General features: G+C 45.9%; 2 protein-coding genes across 3 annotated transcripts in view; one reads left to right on the top strand and one right to left on the bottom strand.

Annotated features, from left to right (window-relative positions):
* Positions 1-17,680, bottom strand: part of txk (TXK tyrosine kinase) — a 58,769-nt gene that overhangs the window by 31,858 nt on the left and 9,231 nt on the right. For both annotated transcript variants that reach the window (XM_030075966.1, XM_030075965.1), the window contains exons 8-15: positions 17,553-17,632; positions 17,254-17,378; positions 17,027-17,101; positions 15,568-15,739; positions 14,598-14,814; positions 13,632-13,696; positions 13,370-13,488; positions 11,996-12,153 (exon numbers count right to left, since the gene is read on the bottom strand). In XM_030075966.1, coding sequence (XP_029931826.1) covers positions 11,996-12,153; positions 13,370-13,488; positions 13,632-13,696; positions 14,598-14,814; positions 15,568-15,739; positions 17,027-17,101; positions 17,254-17,378; positions 17,553-17,632 — 1,011 coding nt within the window. The remainder of the gene's footprint in view (positions 1-11,995; positions 12,154-13,369; positions 13,489-13,631; positions 13,697-14,597; positions 14,815-15,567; positions 15,740-17,026; positions 17,102-17,253; positions 17,379-17,552; positions 17,633-17,680) is intronic.
* LOC115376413 (tripartite motif-containing protein 16-like) lies at positions 8,471-10,293 on the top strand. Its single transcript, XM_030075976.1, has one exon. The coding sequence runs from the start codon at positions 8,507-8,509 to the stop codon at positions 10,172-10,174; it is 1,668 nt and encodes a 555-aa protein (XP_029931836.1). The 5' UTR covers positions 8,471-8,506; the 3' UTR covers positions 10,175-10,293.

The following is a 17,680-nucleotide window of genomic DNA, read 5'->3' as shown; positions in this document are numbered from 1 at the left end:
TCGTGCTTCTTTTGTTGTTTATTTATCACGAAAATACACAGGTTATAAACCTAGAAAAATAAGGGAAAAAGCAATCACAATACATTCTTTTCAGTGACCAAACATTATATTATATTACTAATAAACTAATAAACGATTGCACTGTACTATTTGAAAGCACTGAAAATATTATTATAATTATTTTTATTATTATTGTTGTCATGATAAAGAAGCAGGCTATATGCTGAGTAACAATGATAACTCAATCCACAACAACAATAACAATAAGAATTCAATAAGCCTGCACTGGTTCGGCAAGAGGTTCAAAAGAACTACATTACCCATAATCATTAGCGCTCACAGAGCATGCGCACACGGTCCTATAGAGACACCGCGGCAAAATCAAACACTGTTTGTTATGAATGAATCAAGTGTCCGAATAAACAAATGCCGACACAACGCGACACAGTGCGGTAATGTTCACAATCACAAACATGTCCTAAGTCTAAACATAAACTGCGAGAGCAGTCGGCAGCTATCGGGAATGCGAGTTTAGTGAGTTTACATACCGATGGTGATGTGCACTCCTGACGAAAGTTGGTTTGTGTATGAATGAAAGCATGACTAGACGCCATTTTTAAAGCCGACCATGCGCCAACTGCGCATGCTCACAAACACGCCATGGTAGCAGGTATAGTAGAAGTGAGGGAAATTAAATGCAACTTAAATAATCTAATGAGTACCATTCATTTCCCTATTAAATGAAATTATTTTAATTCATGAAACCAAAGTCTTAACACCTCCCACTTGGCCAACTGATCAAAGATCCAAGGAGGCCACATTAAACATAACAGTTACTTGTGGGTATTCAAACTTAAAGTCTAACCTTTATAGGCGATTACATGAAAACTAAGTGGCCTTCAAAAGAGGGAAAATGGAACAGTAAGCACAAGCCTATCTAGGGAGGTAGGCACCACCACCTTGCCTCCCACTGAGTGTAGGTTTGCCCTTGAACCACTCAGCTGCCTCCCAGGGTTACCCACTAACTAACAGTTCATAGAGTCTTTTGGGTACCCGTGGTGAGGACTTATTTTACCTCCTGCTGGTCTTCAACTGGAATCAGCACCACCAGTCTCCGCACATCTCTGCGAAGGATGATGGTCATGGGTAGGGTAGAGTCTTTCCTCCGGGCTCTGGATACAACGGGGGCAGGAAGGCCTAGGCAGGTCTTCACGTCTGCATCCCGGACTACCCCCTTTTCATCTGGATACGTTGACACGATCCGGCCGAGCCGGAACTGTCCTCTCAGGGCGTTCTGGTCTGCGATCCAGACCAGATCTCCAACCTTGACGCTCCTCTCTGCTCGGTGCCTCTTGTGCTGGATAAACAAGTTCGGGCCCGCCAGTTCGCTCCACTTCGACCAGAACTTGTCCACTCCAGCCTGGACAGCCCTCAGTCTGCGCCAAGGGTGGGTTTCCACATCGATCCCGTGCATGTCTCCTCCCAGTCCGGTGCGCCCCAGGATAAGGGAGTTAGGAGTCAAGTACTCCACCATGTCTTCTTGCTCCTGCGCCTTAGCGTCGATGGGTCGCTCGTTGGTCAAGTTGGCTGCAGAGTAGAGAAGGGTCTGGAATTCCCCCCAGGTGTAGCAGCCGGTGGTTCCGCCGAGGCTGTTAAGAGCTCTTTTGATGAGTTTGACAGCCGCCTCTGCTGCTCCATTCCTGTGGGGCGAGTCCGCAGGATGGAAGTCCCACTGCCACTTAGTGCCATTTTTGGCTGCCATGTTCTCGACTGATGCCTTCTGTAAACAGGCAATGTTCCTATGTAGCTCTCTTAGTACCGGCTTGGCACCTACAAAGTTTGAGCCTCTGTCTGACCATAACTTTCTGGGGTGCCCCCTCAGAGCAGTGAATCGTGAGTAAGCCTGAAGGAAGCTTTCGGAAGACAGGTCGTCGACTAGGTCAACATGGACGGCCCTGGAAGCCATGCAGCTATACACGACTCCCCAGACTTTTTTCTTGGTTCTTTTCTTAACGGCATCCCTCACCTCGAAGGGGCCGAAGAGGTCCAGTGTGGTATATTCAAAAGGGTTTGCTCTTCTGGTATGCTTTTGAGGGAGGTCGCTCATCACTTGCCGGCACAGCCTGGCTCTTTGCTTTTTGCAAGTGATGCACTCATTAACCACCATCTTGACTGTCCTCTGACCTTGTATCACCCAGGCCTTTCTTCTTGTGCGCAGCAGTGTGGCTGCGATGCCTTCGTGATTTGCCTCATGAGCTTCTCTTGCCAGCAAGGTCCCCAGCCACTACTGGAACGGAACTAACGGCACAGCTGTTCTGTCTTCGTTCCAAGATTGGACTCTTCCACCGCAAAGCAGGAGACCTGTGTTGACATCTCTAGATACAACTAGGCAGTTCAGGGTAGTCTCCTGAAAGTCCACGCCGTCTTGAGCTGCAAAGACCAGGTCTTGGAAGGCCAGTGATCTTTCTTCTGCGGACAGCTTAAGGCCCTTTGCCTCCCACTTTGCCGGCTCCGGGGTTCGGTGTATTGTTTTCAGCCAGGATTCTGCAGCCCGTCGGACCCAGGCAACAGTTCCACATAGCATTGACAAACTACTGAACCGTTTGGGCTCAATAAGGCGCACAAGAGCCACAGCCCAGGGTTTCCTTTTCAGCCTCCCTCCTGCTTGAGTAGGGCCTTGGTCTTCAAGCAGCGGCTGCAGTGCAGAGTCTCCCACATCCGCTCTGACGTCAGTGTTACTGGGGCCTGAGGCCTTTCGCAACTGAGCCCTGGTGACCACAGCAGAGAATGCCTTTCTCTGCAGTCTTCTGACATCAACGGCGATGTTGGTCACTATTTCGCTGGCCGTCTTCACCGGCCACTCGGACTCAGGCCATCTCAGGAACTCTGGGCCTCGTTGCCACTCTGACTCTTCGTCAAGCTCCTCAGGAGTTGCTCCCCTTGAGATGATGTCTGCTATATTATGGTTGCTGTCAACCCACTTCCAGTTCTCTACTGGTCCAGCCATCTGGATCTCTCCAATACGGTTGGCAAAAAAGGTCTGGTAGCCATAACTATCCTTCTGTATTGCTCCCAGGATTGTTTGGCTATCCACGAAGTGGACCCAGTGAGTGACTTTGATGCGGCAGTGCTTCTCAAAGTACTTCTTCAGACGGATTGCGAAAACAGCACCACATAACTCTGCCTTAATCACATCCCCTTTCTGGTTGAGAGGAGTAAGTTTGGCTTTGGACTCAACCAACCTTACGATGACCCCATTCTGTGTCTCCCAATGGAGGTAAAGGACGGCGCCGTGGGAAGCCTCACTCCCATCCGAAAATGTGACTCCCAATGGGTGGCCTATTGCTCCAAGAGGTGTGAGGCTTCTTTCAAACTTGATTTGGCCAAGCCTCACATACTCCTCGAAGAGTTTTATGGAAGCCTCTCTGAGTTTTGGCGAGAGTGGGTCATCCCAAGTGTCTTTATTTGGATTGCCTCTACTTGCTTCTTGGTAGGATTCCCTCACAAGCATCACCCCTTTCTGCTTAGCAGGCGTGGCAAGTCCAATAGGGTCATAGAAACTAGCGACCTGGCTTAGCACGACTCGACGGGTCAAGGGGCTTGGCGTGTTGCTTCTGACTTCAACTTCGTGTAAATCAATTCCCGTCCTCATTTTTCCTCGCTTCTTTGAGAAGTTGATGGACGTCATTACGCGAAGCTTGTCAGACTCTGGTTCATAGCCGACTCCCAGCGCTTTGCTTTCTTCGTCGCGCATCTGGTTGGGTAACACTAGAGTCTTGGGCACAGTAACAGTTGTCTTATTGTCACTGGGGTTGGCCGCAGTTCCAGACCTCCCACTTTGGCCAGATAGGACCCATGGTTTCAGGGAGAAGCCTCCAGCCTTCAAGATCTTTTCGACCCCTGTGGTGATCTTCTCTAGTGTCCTGAGGTCATTGTGGGATGTCAATATGTCATCGACATAACTGTCTTCTACCAGAACTCGGCACTCATCCACCATGGCTGCAAACTGGGGCAAGTATGCCGTTTCTCTCATTGCAACCTGGGCGATGCACCCAGCAGGTTTATCTCCTATGTTGACTCTGACTACGGCGAAGACTTCGATCTCATCTTCTGGGTTATCTCTCCAGAGGAATCGATGGAGGTGAACTTCTTCATCTTTTAACCACAGAGAGTTGTACATCTTCTTCACGTCGCCTAGGGCGGCGTACAACCCAGTTCTGAATCTCAGAAGGACTCCTCTGATGGGATTGAGGACGTCCGGTCCTTTGTACAGGAGGTCATTCAAACTCACCCCCAGGAACTCTTGGCTGCTGTTCCAAACTATTCTCACAGGGGTAGTTGATGAATGAGGATTTGGCACGACTAGATGGCTTATGTACCATTTTGGTCCCTTCCAACTGTCGAGTTCCTCTTTGGTGAGTTTAGCAGCAGCTCCTCTTGATACCATCTCATGAATTTGCTCTCTGTATGCAGCCTTCCACTCCGACTCCCTCTCAAGACGTTTCTCAGTGTTCCGGAAAGTCGCCTCCACTGCATGTCGGTTGTCTGGCAGCATCTTAGGGTTTCCTTTCCATGGGTAAGCTGCGTCCCAGTGAGGGTATTGGCTGTGCTTGTCAGCTAGCACGTAGGTTATGCCTTCTTTGATCTTCTCAAGGTCTCTTTCCTCTCCTAGGGTCATTTCCTTGCCTCCAGGGGGACATCTTCCGCACTTGCAACCACCACACTGAGGATCACAGGCTGCGCCAACGCTGTCCCACTTGAACCATTCAATAATTTCTTTGTTTGTAGCTGCTGTACTGTGGATAATTGTTTCTCCATTTTCCACCTGGACTTTATTAGGTCTTGTCGGACCATCGAGGACCTCTCTGTATGCCCTTGAAGCTGTCCTCAGTGACCGTGCGAAGTGGGTTTCAGACCTATGGACTGCTAGGTCTACTACTTCGAAGAGGTCAGGATGAGTTCCACCGACCGTTTTCCCCAGGGGATCGTCCCAGAGGATGAGATCTCCCTCGACTTTGATTGGCTGTGGAACCAAGCGACCTTCCCTGTGACTTATCAGCAGGTCAATCTTCTCGGGGCGGACCAAGTCATTGGCCGTGACGTCTGGGAAGAATTTAAGCAGTTGTTGTGGCGTGACTGCCTGGTTCACCTGTGCGATGCTTTCCAAGCCATAACAGAGGAGTTTATGCTCTGCCACGGTTCCTTTGGGAGTTTTTACTCTTAGCCTTAGGGTGTACCTTTTAGTCGAAACTGTTTTCTCCATTCCTCCGACTCCTTGGACAATCAACTTGATGTTTTCACCTTTTAGCTTGAGACGCTGTGCGGCTTCATTTGAGATGTAATTTGTATCTGAAGCGAGGTCAATCAAGGTACCAATAAGTTGACCTGAGTTAGTTGTCACCTCAAGTAGCATCATTACGACTGGGTACTCCTTTGGCTCACTGCCGGTGCTCGTACACACTGTCGTTGAGATTTTGTTAGAGAAAGCTTCCTTGAACTCTGCTTTCAGCTCAGGAGGAAGTTTGGCAAGGAGTTACTCTTGTTTCTCGGTCAATCCAAGCCCCGTTTTTTCTACTTTTGCAATGTTTTGCTCTCCACTCTTCCTTTCACCACTCTTTTTCTCCCTTTTGGTCTGTGGCATTGGGCAGAGCAAGTAGTTGTGGTCAGAGGATCCCCTTCTTCGGCAGTCCTCCTTTGAGCAGAGAAACTTCTGAGTGCAACTGCCGTCTTCACCATGCACACGCAAGCATTTGAAACATGCTCCTGATTTCTTCAGCTGAGCCTTCTTGCTTGACAGGTTGAGCTTCTTGAAGACTTTGCAGGCAAACAGTCTACCAGCATGCTCCTCATCCCCACACGCGATGCATGAGCTTGGTTGAGAGTCTCTTAAGGCATTTCCTGACGTGGCTCTGGAAAAAGCTTTTTTTTTTATTCTTGTCTTTTGACTTCTCAGGATAATCAGTTGAGCTGAGCTGCAGCTGATCCAACTCCTCGAGAATGTCCTCCTGCTTTTTCAGGTACTGCAGTAGGCAATCAAAGTGGTTGCTTGATGAAAACCCACTTGCGGGGTCATTTTTATGCGTTAGCCACTTTTCTTTCAGGGAGTCAGGCAGCTTACTCTCAATCGACTGCACCACCACTCGATTTTTCACAGCATCTGCCTCCCCCAAGACTTGGAGATCACGAAGAGCTGTCTCCACAGCCCGGATTAGTTCAGTTGTCTTTCTGGGGTTATTTCCCTTGACAGGGGGAAGTCCATGAACTTCTTTTGAGATCAGCAGCACAATCCTTGGTTTGTTTCCGTACTTGTTATCCAGAAGTCTGAACACGTCGTTGGCGGATCCACAGCTGGACAACACGAGGTCCCTCTTGACTTTCTCGTCTAGGCTGCCTAGAAGGTGGAATTTTCTCACATTTTCCAACCCATGTGGGTTTCCCAGCTGCTGAAGGTCCTCCCATTCAGCTTTCCACCGGTAATAATCTCTCATGTTACTGGAAAACATGGGCAGTCGTGCTCTTTCTAGAGTTATGTGGGGCTTGAAACTGTAAGCCCCGGGATATGGGCCTGGAGCACCTTGCAGTGTGTTGGAGGTGCCGTGTGGTGAGCTTGCTGCAATTGGAAGTGCACTAGAGCTGAGACTGGGGGGCATGGTTGGCAAGCCATGCTGGACGCCGCCTACCGGGGCTTGAGTTTCTACAGGGCAGAATGGGTCAGGGTCAGGGCGAGCATTAGCTGTCGTGGCCTGTTCACCGGTCTCACCCTGCTCTTTGTCTTGGTTTTCATCCACCTTAACATTTGTCGCCGCCTGTTCTTGTAGCTCCTCTTCGTCGCCATCGTCATCAGCCTGGTTCCAGCCTCACCACACCCACTTATCCCACAGTCTCTCGTGTCGTCTCTTTAGTTTCCTGGTTCGGTCCCTTGACTCTGTTAAGTTAGGTCCAGGAATCAGATCAATCCACTCATTCACTACTTTAGTCAGTTCAAAGACCTCCCGTTCCAGGTCTCTATTCACCAGCTCGCGCTCCCTCCTAGTCATCTGCTGGTGATCAGATGCCTCGGCCTGGTCCATGGCTGATTCAGCCTCTTCAGCGAGGGTGACCTGGTCCAGAAGCTTGTTTTGAGTATTTGTTCAGTTTCATCAAACCTACAGTTGCACTGTGCTGTTTTTTCGTCGACTTGCTCCGCCTTCCTTCCAGCCTCCTCATCATCCTTTTCACTCAGAGCCATGGCATAATCGAACCCTGCATCAGTGACTCTTTTGTGTTCCACTTTGAGGTTCCTCCATTCACTTCTTAGTTCAGTTTCACTTAGAGCGTTAGCCCTGGAGGTGAGATGATTTGCTCTTTTAGTGAAAGCGGTTTGGGCTGCTGAACGCTTCAGCTTTAGCTTCTCCAGCTCGCCATCTGCCATCTTGCTTCCTTTTTGCGTTGACTTTCAGTGCTTTCAATGCCAACTGGGAATAGTCCTGTTATCCGACTGTCTACTCTTCCTGGCTTTAGCTTGATCCTTAGTCTTGCAAGTTAGTAGATGAGCAGTATGGACGGGCTGTTGGCTTACAGTCACTTGAGTTAAACGGCCTTGATGATTATTTTTGGTCTTTGGGCTTGGTTTATGCCTCAGAGCTAGCGACGGTTTATAACTGTTCGGACTTTTCAAATTTAACCCTCCGAATCGGCAGTCAGGCAGCACACAAAGGCTATAACTCGTGCTTCTTTTGTTGTTTATTTATCACCAAAATACACAGGTTATAAACTCTGTGCACTCCTGACGAAGGTTGGTTTGTGTATGAATGAAAGCATGACTAGACACCATTTTTAAAGCCAACCATGCGCCAACTGCGCATGCTCACAAACACGCCATGGTAACAGGTATAGTAGAAGTGAGGGAAATTAAATGCAACTTAAATAATCTAATGAGTACCATTCATTTCCCTATTAAATGAAATTATTTTAATTCATGAAACCAAAGTCTTAACAATGTTTCTTGTTATCTTGCAGAGTAAACACTGTGCAGTAAACCAGATCTACAATTTCCAGACTGGATCTGTTGGATCTGCTGTGTTGACTGAGTCGTCACTGACAGGAGGCTCAAATTATAACTGGAGATCATATTAGCTGTTGGGTGAAGATGAAAATGAGATGGAACAGTGAAATTATTTTTGTCATAAACTTCTCTTCATGTTGTAAATAAGAGCTAAACACACACTGCCTCTTTAAGAGCGCTCCTCTTCCTGGAATGAAGAAAGACCTGAACCCCTCCCTCTTCTGTGTGACCTCAAACATTACGAGTTTTATTCTGCCCAGATATTTCCTGCTTCTCAGGTCTGACAGTTTAAAGACGAGTGGAAACAACACAGTGTGAAGGACAAGAGCCCACAAGCCCGTTTACAGCAGATCAGCGAGAGACTGTGAGGAAAAGCTGCTGTTTGCTTTGGATCGGAGCACAACTCTTATCTGTTGATAGAAAGTGAAACTAGCAGACGTTTCACTGTGACTGAGAGGGGAAATGGCTCAGCGAGGAATTCAGCCGGACTCGGCAAAGTTTTGCTGTTCCATCTGTCTGGATCTGCTGAAGGATCCGGTGACTCTTCCCTGTGGACACAGCTACTGCATGAGCTGTATTAAAGACTACTGGGATGGAGAGGATCAGAGGATAATCTACAGCTGCCCGCAGTGCAGACAAACCTTCATCCCAAGGCCTGTCCTGGTGAAAAACACCATGTTAGCAGAGTTACTGGAGGAAATGAAGAAGATGGGACTCCAAGCTGCTCCTCCTGATCTCTGTTATGCTGGACCTGGAGATGTGGCCTGTGATGTCTGCTCTGGGAGGAAACTGAAAGCCCTCAAGTCCTGTCTAGTGTGTCTGGCCTCTTACTGTGAGCAGCACCTCCAGCCTCACTATGATGCAGCTCCATTAAAGAAACACAAGCTGGTGGAGCCCACTGTGAAGCTTCAGGAGAACATCTGCTCTCGTCACGATGAAGTGATGAAGATCTTCTGCCGCACTGATCAGCAGTGTATCTGTTCTCTCTGTGCCATGGATGAACATAAAGGCCACGACACAGTCTCAGCTGCAGCAGAAAGGACCAAGAGGCAGGAAGAGCTCGGGCTGAGTCGGCAAAAATTCCAGCAGAGAATCCAGGACAGAGAGAAAGACGTGAAGGTGCTTCAGCAGGAGGTGGAGGCCATCAGTCGCTCTGCTGATAAAGCAGTGGAGGACAGTGAGGAGATCTTCACTGAGCTGATCCGTTTGGTTGAGAAAAGAAGGTCTGATGTGAAGCAGCAGATCAGATCCCAGCAGGAAGAGGAAGTGAGTCGGGCTGAAGAAGTTCAGGAGAAGCTGAAGCAGGAGATCGCTGAGCTGAGGAGGAAAGACGCTGAGCTGGAGCAGCTCTCACACACACAGGATCACATCCATTTTCTACAGAATTACCCCTCGCTCTCATGTCTCAGTGAATCTACACACTCACCCAGCATCAACATCCGTCCTCTGAGCTACTTTGAGGATGTGACTGCAGCTGTGTCAGAGCTGAGAGACAAACTACAGGAGCTTCTTAGTGAGGAATGGTCCAAGATCTCACTGACAGCGACTGGAGTGGATGTTCTACTGCCACAACCAGAGCCCAAGACCAGAACTGAGCTCTTACAGTATTCATGTCACATCACACTGGATCCAAACACAGCAAACACATGGCTGTCATTATCTAAGGGGAACAGAAAGGCAACAGTAATGACATATCAACAGTCATATCCCAGGCACCCAGACAGATTCACTGACTGCTGTCAGGTCCTGAGCAGAGAGAGTCTGACTGGACGTTGTTACTGGGAGGTGGAGTGGAAGGGGACAGTTGATATAGCAGTCTCATATCAGGATATCAGCAGAACAGGGTACGGGGATGAATGTGGATTTGGATACAATGACAAATCTTGGGCACTGGTTTGTCCCAACATGAACTGTAACTTCAGACACAACGATATTGAAACTGAAATCCGGCTCCCTGCGTCCTCCAGAGTGGGAGTGTACCTGGATCACACAGCAGGTGTTCTGTCCTTCTACAGCGTCTCTGAAACCATGACTCTCCTCCACAGAGTCCAGACCACGTTCACTCAGCCTCTCCATGCTGGACTTTGGCTTGGACTTGAAGCCACTGCAGAGTTTTGTGAGCCCAAGTAGACAGGAGTGATTAAAGCACCTCTGTCGTCTATTTCTATAACATCTGTGTTGGTAAGAGCTTGTTTCTGTTGGGTTTCTGCATTGCACTGGCCACAGATCACCTGTCACTCAAACCATGTGGGCGGGGCTATGACTCTCTTTCCAGGTCTCAGTGTAACATCAGCTGAAATACAACAGATGTGTCTTTTTTTCTTTTTTTCTCAAGAACTCCACATTTATAAAATATTTTGTTGCATTTTTATTTTGCTGCTAAAAGCTCTTTATGATTCTTAACTTCACTCAGTATTTACTGTAACATGTTTTTGCTCCTCCTGTTTTGCTGCTTAATGGAGTCAGAAGTGTGTTTGCACTCGTCCTTCTTTGTCGCTGAACAGCTGTTTGTTGATTTGGTTTCCAGTACTTTGTAACTATGATTTTTTTTAATGCTCTGTAAATGAAATGATTCTTCTTGTTGACATGCTGGTTTAACAGGTCGAGTGTGAGAATCATGTGACTGCTGAGACAGAAACGTCTGTTAGGAGATTTTAGTGATTAGGTGTGTCAACCAAGTGAATGTTTATGAAAATGAATAAAAAATATTTCCAAGAATCAACAGTGTTTCTTCTGTTCTCGTTCCAGAAAGTCGATCAACCAGCTGAAGAGAATCTGACAATAACAGGACAGTATGTCTTGACTGGTTTAGCTGCTAAAACAGAAAGAAGTGCTGTAACGCCCTCCATGAACAGCAGAAAAGACAAAGTGACAGGAGGGAGAAATCCCTGCATTCAAAAGTCATTTATGACATTTTAAAGTGAGGTTAGGGTCAAGGTGCAGTTGGGGTTAAAATGAGGTTAGGGTCAAGGTGCAGTTGGGGTTAAAGTGAGGTTAGGGTCAAGGTACGATTGGGGTTAAAGTGAGGTTAGGGTTAAGGTAAGGTTGGGATTTAAGTGAGGTTAGGGTTAAGGTACGGTTGCAGTTAAAGTGAGGTTAGGGTCAAGGTACGGTTGGGGTTAAAGTGAGGTTAGGGTCAAGGTGCAGTTGGGGTTAAAGTGAGGTTAGGGTCAAGGTACAGTTGGGGTTAAAGTGAGGTTAGGGTCAAGGTACGATTGGGGTTAAAGTGAGGTTAGGGTTAAGGTAAGGTTGGGATTTAAGTGAGGTTAGGGTTAAAGTGAGGTTAGGGTTAAAGTAAGGTTGGGATTAAAGTGAGGTTAGGGATAAAGTGGGGTTAGGGTTAAGGTAAGGTTGGGATTAAAGTGAGGTTAGGGTTAGGCAGAACGGCAGAATGCCCAGAGGTGTAGGAAAGCTGCGTATATCTCACATTTCAACATCTTATATTCTTAGGTTAGTTTATTAGATATACTTAGACCTTATTGTCTTTAGTGTATATATTTAGTATATTTAGTCTCTATTGTATATACTTCTTAATTTTTTTAAATTTTTTTTTTATTGATGCTGTAACGTGGGAATTTCCCAGTTTGGGATCAATAAAGTAAATCTATCTATCTATCACACAGAATCACACCACTCTGCCACGCTTCCCTCTGGTGGAGCAGCGGTGCTATTACACGCTTTGCCTTAATCTGGGCTGCACCTTTACCTCCCCCTAACCTTAATCTCCCCCTAACCTTAACTTCACCTTAACCGAGTGTTTTAGTTAAGAAGATAAACTTCACGTATGTGCAGATGTGATGCTGGCCCTGGTGAGTGCTGTGTGTCCTTGTGACGCCTCAGCGATGTGAAACGTGACACTGACACGGTTTCCTGACACGGTGGAGCGATGGGTGTGTTACACGCCGGATATCGGGCTGTGATGCGGTGGAGCGGCGGCCAATCAGCTCTCACCTCGTGCCAGCAGCTGTACATGATGCGGTAGACGGGGTGCGTGGCGCGGTGCGGCCGGTACAGACGCACTCCTCTGGTGATCTCCTCCACCACCTCCACGTTACTGCGGCTCTCGAACGGCGTGCGGCCCTCCGAGAAGATCTCCCACATCAGGACGCCTGCGCGCACACACACACACACACACACACATGTTTACTGAGGTCACTCTGGGGAACATTACATAGATTTCCTGAGGGTTAGGGTTAGGTTACTTACACCAACCATCACCACTTTGTGCTTAACCTTTAACCTTTAACCTTAACTTTAATCTTAACCCTAAACCTTGACCCTCAACTGCTAACCCTTTATTTATTTAACCCTAACAATTTAATACTTAACCTGAACTTTAACCATGAACCCTAACCCTTAACCATTAACCTTAACTGTTAACCCTTACCCTTAAACCCTAAACCTTAACCTTTAACCTTAAACCTTAACCTTGACCCTTGAACCTTAACCATTAACCTTAACTGTTAACCCTTAACCTTAAACCTTAACCATAGCCTTAACTGTTAACCCTTAATCTTGACCCTTAAAGCTTAACCTTAACCTTGACCCTTGAACCTTAACCAAACCTTAACTGTTAACCCTTAACCTTAACCCTTAAACTTGACCCTTAAACCTTAACCTTTAACCTTAACCATGATCCTTGACCCTTAACCTTAATCTTAACCTTAACCTTGACCCTTAATCCTTAACCCTTAACCTTAACCTTGACCCTTAAACCTTAACCATTAACCTTAACTGTTAACCCTTAACCTTAACCCTTAATCTTGACCCTTAAACCTTAACCTTAAACCCCAACCCTTAACCTTAACCTTAACCCTTAAACTTGACCCTTAAACCTTAACCTTAACCTTTAACCTTAACCATGATCGTTAACCCTTACCCTTAACCTGGACCCTTAATCCTTAACCCTTAACCCTGAACCTTAATCTTTTTCCTTAACCTGGACCCTTAAGTCTTAACCTTAACTGTTAACCCTTACCACTCCCCAAAAATAATCTTTTTCCTAATCGGGACAGGATTTTTGTTTAAAAAGTGATGCGCAACTTAGCAAGACATGATCTGACAACGACCTAGATATGAGATTAAAAAAAAAGTCAGAATGAATGAAAGAAAGAAAGAAAGAAAGAAAGAAAATGACTTGGATATCAGCTAAAAGGTTTAAGAAAAAAGAATAAAGGATAAAGATCAGTTTCTGCTGACTCCGTGTAACTTGATTTTTCAAACAGCTGTTGTTGTTCAAACAGCTGTTGTTGTTCAAACAGCTGTTGTTGTTGCTCTTGTTGTTGTTTGTGTGAAAGCTGCTGATGAGGCTGCGTGGCGTCTCACCGTACGACCAGACGTCGGACTTGCTGCTGTATTTGCTGTAGTGCAGAACCTCAGGAGGAGACCACTTGACGGGGAACATGGCCCCGCTGGAGCTCGTGTACTGGTTGTCTAGAACGTACCTGGAACCGCACACACACACACACACACACACACAGGGAGCAGAAAGGCCTGTCAGTGTTGTTGTGATGCCTGCCTGTGGCCACTAGAGGGCGACAGAGGACACTCTGTGAGGGTTTCCCTCAGTCGGCAGGTGCAGACTCACCTGGTCATGCCGAAGTCGCTGACCTTCACCACGTTGTCCTCGTTCACCAGACAGTTCCTCGCTGCCTGAGGACAGACGAGACACCACACAACCATCAATCAATCAATCAATCAATCAATACATAATCAATACTGACAGGTCAATAAACAGGGTCAGAACCTGGATATTAGATAAAAAATACAAATACAAAGAAAGGAAGGAAGAAAGGAAGAAAGAAAGGAAGAGAGAAAGAAAGAAAGGAATAAAGAAAGGAAGGAAGGAAGGAAGGAAGGAGGGAAGGAAGGAATAAAGAAAGGAAGGAAGGAAGGTAGGAAAGGAGGAATAAAGAAAGGAAGGAAGGAAGGAGGGAAGGAAGGAATAAAGAAAGGAAGGAAGGAAGGTAGGAAAGGAGGAATAAAGAAAGGAAGGAAGAAAGAAAGGATGGAACATAGGAAGGAATAAAGGAAGGAAGGAAGGAAGGAAGGAAGGAAGGAAGGAATAAAGAAAGAAAGGAAGGAAGGAAGGAAGGAAGGAATAAAGAAAGAAAGGAAGGAAGGAAGGAAGGAGGTAAGGAAGGAAGGAAGGAAGGAATAAAGAAAGGATCCTTCCTTTCTGACCCTGTTTATTTCTTCCTAGACAGGAAGGAAGGAAGGAAGACAGGAAGGAAGGAATAAAGAAAAAGAAAGACCAAAATAAAGAAAGGAGAAATGAGCCGGATCTTAACTAAAAAAAAAAAAAAAGAAAGAAAGAAAGAAAGAAAGAAAGAAAGAAAGAAAGGAAGACATGACTGGAGTGAAACGATCAGACGGTCAGCAGAAAGTTTGTTGATCGTCACAAAAACGTTTTAGTCCCTCGGCTCGTAAAAAAAAAAAAAACAGAGGCTCAGATTGTTTCCTCTGTTCAGATCTTTACAAATTTAATTTATTTTAATTTATTTTATATTTTTTTGCTGCTGGTCGTGTGCAGACGTGTAAAACGTTTCCTCACCAGGTCTCTGTGGATGAAGCTGTGTGCCTCCAGGTAGGCCATGCCCTCGCACGCGTCCTGGCACATGGACAGAAGCCACGCCTCCTTCAGGGCCCCGCCCCTCTGCCGCAGGAAGTTCAGCAGGCAGCCGTTCTCCATGAACTCCACCACGATCAGCAGGGGGCGCTGCAGCATGCACACGCCGTACAGCTGCACCAGCTTCGGGTGGCACAGCCTCCTGACGGGCACACACACACACACACACACACATTAACTCCTGGCCTGGTTTCATCTCTCTGGGTTGTGAATTATTATTCAGCTTTAACTTTAAGTTGGCAACTTTGAGCTAAAACAGCAACAAGCCACTCCCACCTGAGATCAAAGCCACTCCCACCGGAGAGTTAGCCCCTCCCACCGGAGAGTTAGCCCCTCCCACTTGAGACTGAAGACCCTCCCCCAAAAAATATAATTAGGGTTATATAACAATAGTTATATCACAGTTATATAATAAATTTTACAAACTACAAAATAAACAATAAAGGAAATTTTAAAAAACTGCACAAATGTAAACATATAGAATATATTAGTTACATTAATACATTTTATCCTGAGAGCATTTTCGTGCATTTTTGAAATGATGTACATACAAAACAGTGTGGGCGTTGTGGCCAAATAAAATAAAATAAAATAAAATAAAATAGTAAAAATAAAATAAAATAAAAAGGATAATAAATATATATATATATATATATATATATATATATATATATAAGGAAAAAAATAATAATAATAAATAAATAAAATAAAAAATAAATGCATATTTCCTTATAGATTCCTTATATCTCTTTTAAAATGCTGAGTCTGCAGCTCCTAAACTAAATTTACATTTGGGAGTCAAACGCTGTAGAGATCCCAGGAAACGTGTGTGTGTGTGTGTGTGTGTGTGTGTGTGTGTGTGTGTGTGTGTGTGTGTGTGCGTGCGTGTCCTCACATCATGACCTTGGCCTCCTCGATGAAGTCCTCCTCGTGCATGGCTCCCTCCCTGATGGCCTTGATGGCCACTTTGTGCTGAGCTCTCCACTTGCCCAGCCTCACCAGTCCAAACTGGCCGCTGCCCAGCTCCTTCATGAAGGTCAGCTCACTGGGGTTGATCTCCCACTTCTCTGCAGGGAGAGAGAGGGAGGGATGGGGGGTACAGGAGGAGGAGAAGGAGGTCAGTTCACCACACACACACACACACACACACACACACTGACACACGTGTTCACTAAGGTCACTCTGGGGGAAATCACATAGACTTACACAGACACTCATTTCCTGGAGACAACCATCACCACTATGTGCCTAACCCTTAACCTTAAACCCTTAACCTTAACCCTTCACGTTGACCCTTAACCCTTAACCTTAACTCTTCATGTTGACCCTTAACCCTTAACTTTAACCCTTAACCCTTAATGTTGACCCTTAGCCCTTAAACCTTAAACCCTTAACCTTAACCCTTAAACTTTAACCTTAAACTTGACCCTTAACCCTTAACCTTAACCCTTAATGTTGACCTTTAACCCTTAAACTTTAACCCTTAACCATAAACCCTTAAACTTTAACCTTAACCCTTAACCCTTTTGTGAATTTCCCAGTCTGGGATCAATAAAGTATACCTATCTATCTATCTATCTATCTATCTTAACCTTAAACCCTTACGCTTTACCTTAACCCTTAAACTTTAACCTCAACCCTTAACCTTAAACCCATTACCTTAACCCTTAATGTTGACCCTTAACCCTTAAACTCTAACCTTAACTCTTAACCCTTAAACCTTAACCCTTAACCCTTAACCTTAAACCCTTAACCTTAACCCTAAACCTTGACCCTAAAGCCTTAACCTTAACCTTTAACGTCAACCCTTAACCTTGACCCTCAACCCTTAACTTTAACCCTTAACCCTTAATCTTAACCCTTAACCTTAAACCCTTAACCTGAACCCTTAACCTTGACCCTCAACCCTTAACCTTAACCCTTAAACTTTAACCTTAAACTTGACCCTTAACCCTTAAACTTTAACCTTAAACTTGACCCTTAAACCTTAACCTTGACACTTAAGCTTCAAACCTTAACTTTGACCGTTAACCTTAACCTTAACCCTTAATGCTAACTGTTAATCCTTAACCTTTAACCTTAACCTTAACTCTTAACCCTAACCACTGCCCAAAGAAATCATCCTTTTCCTAATCAGGACAGGATTTTTGTTTAAAAAGTGATGAGCAACTAAGCAAGACATGATCTGAAAATGTTCAAGACAATGACCTGGATATGAGATAAAAAGGTAAGAAAGAAAGAAAGAAAGAAAGAAAGAAAGAAAGAAAGAAAGAACCATCTGCTACGAGCTCTGGAGGCTCCAGCTGTTTGCTGGGGAACAACAGCTGCTCCTCCTGCAGGTGCTGAAGACTTACCTGAGCTGAACCCAGACGTGGCAGGAGCACACCTCCCCATCGGCCCCACTGGGTACCGCAACCTGGTCACCAGACCTGCACACACACACACACACACACACACACACACACACACAAAACAGAGCAAAGGAAGGTATGTACAAATCAATGAAACACGAAGGTCATGAGCAGATAGTGGCATGCACAGTGTCTTGTGTGTGTGTGTGTGTGTGTGTGTGTGTGTGTACCTGCGGCGTTGTGTTCATGGTAGTGTATGACCTCAGGTATGGAGCTGAAGGTGTGTTTTTCAGCCAGGAAGTACTGCCCACCGTCAACGTGTTTGATCTGGTAATGCTTGATGTTCCCGTTAATGCTGCACACACACACACACACACACACACACACACACACACACACACACACAGGTGTTTTAAATTAAAAAATAAGTAAATAAAGTACCAAATAAAAAATAAAATAAGTAAACAGATCATTATTGTTATTATTATCAGTCACTTTCTGGGTTTTAGGTCCGCCAGGTGAGACTCACCCGGAGGTCTTGGTGTAGACGGAGACGGTGTACACCCCCTGCTGGCTGGACTCCCTCACCATGAAGCCTCCCTCTTTATCCTGCAGAGACACAACAGGACACGTTGAGCCGCTTCCCATCACGGCCCA

The sequence above is a fragment of the Myripristis murdjan genome, chromosome 18, assembly GCF_902150065.1.
Source record: "Myripristis murdjan chromosome 18, fMyrMur1.1, whole genome shotgun sequence".
NCBI classification, from domain to species: domain Eukaryota; kingdom Metazoa; phylum Chordata; class Actinopteri; order Holocentriformes; family Holocentridae; genus Myripristis; species Myripristis murdjan.
Note: the sequence above shows the minus strand (reverse complement) of the source record. Positions and strands in the feature narration are given on the sequence as shown.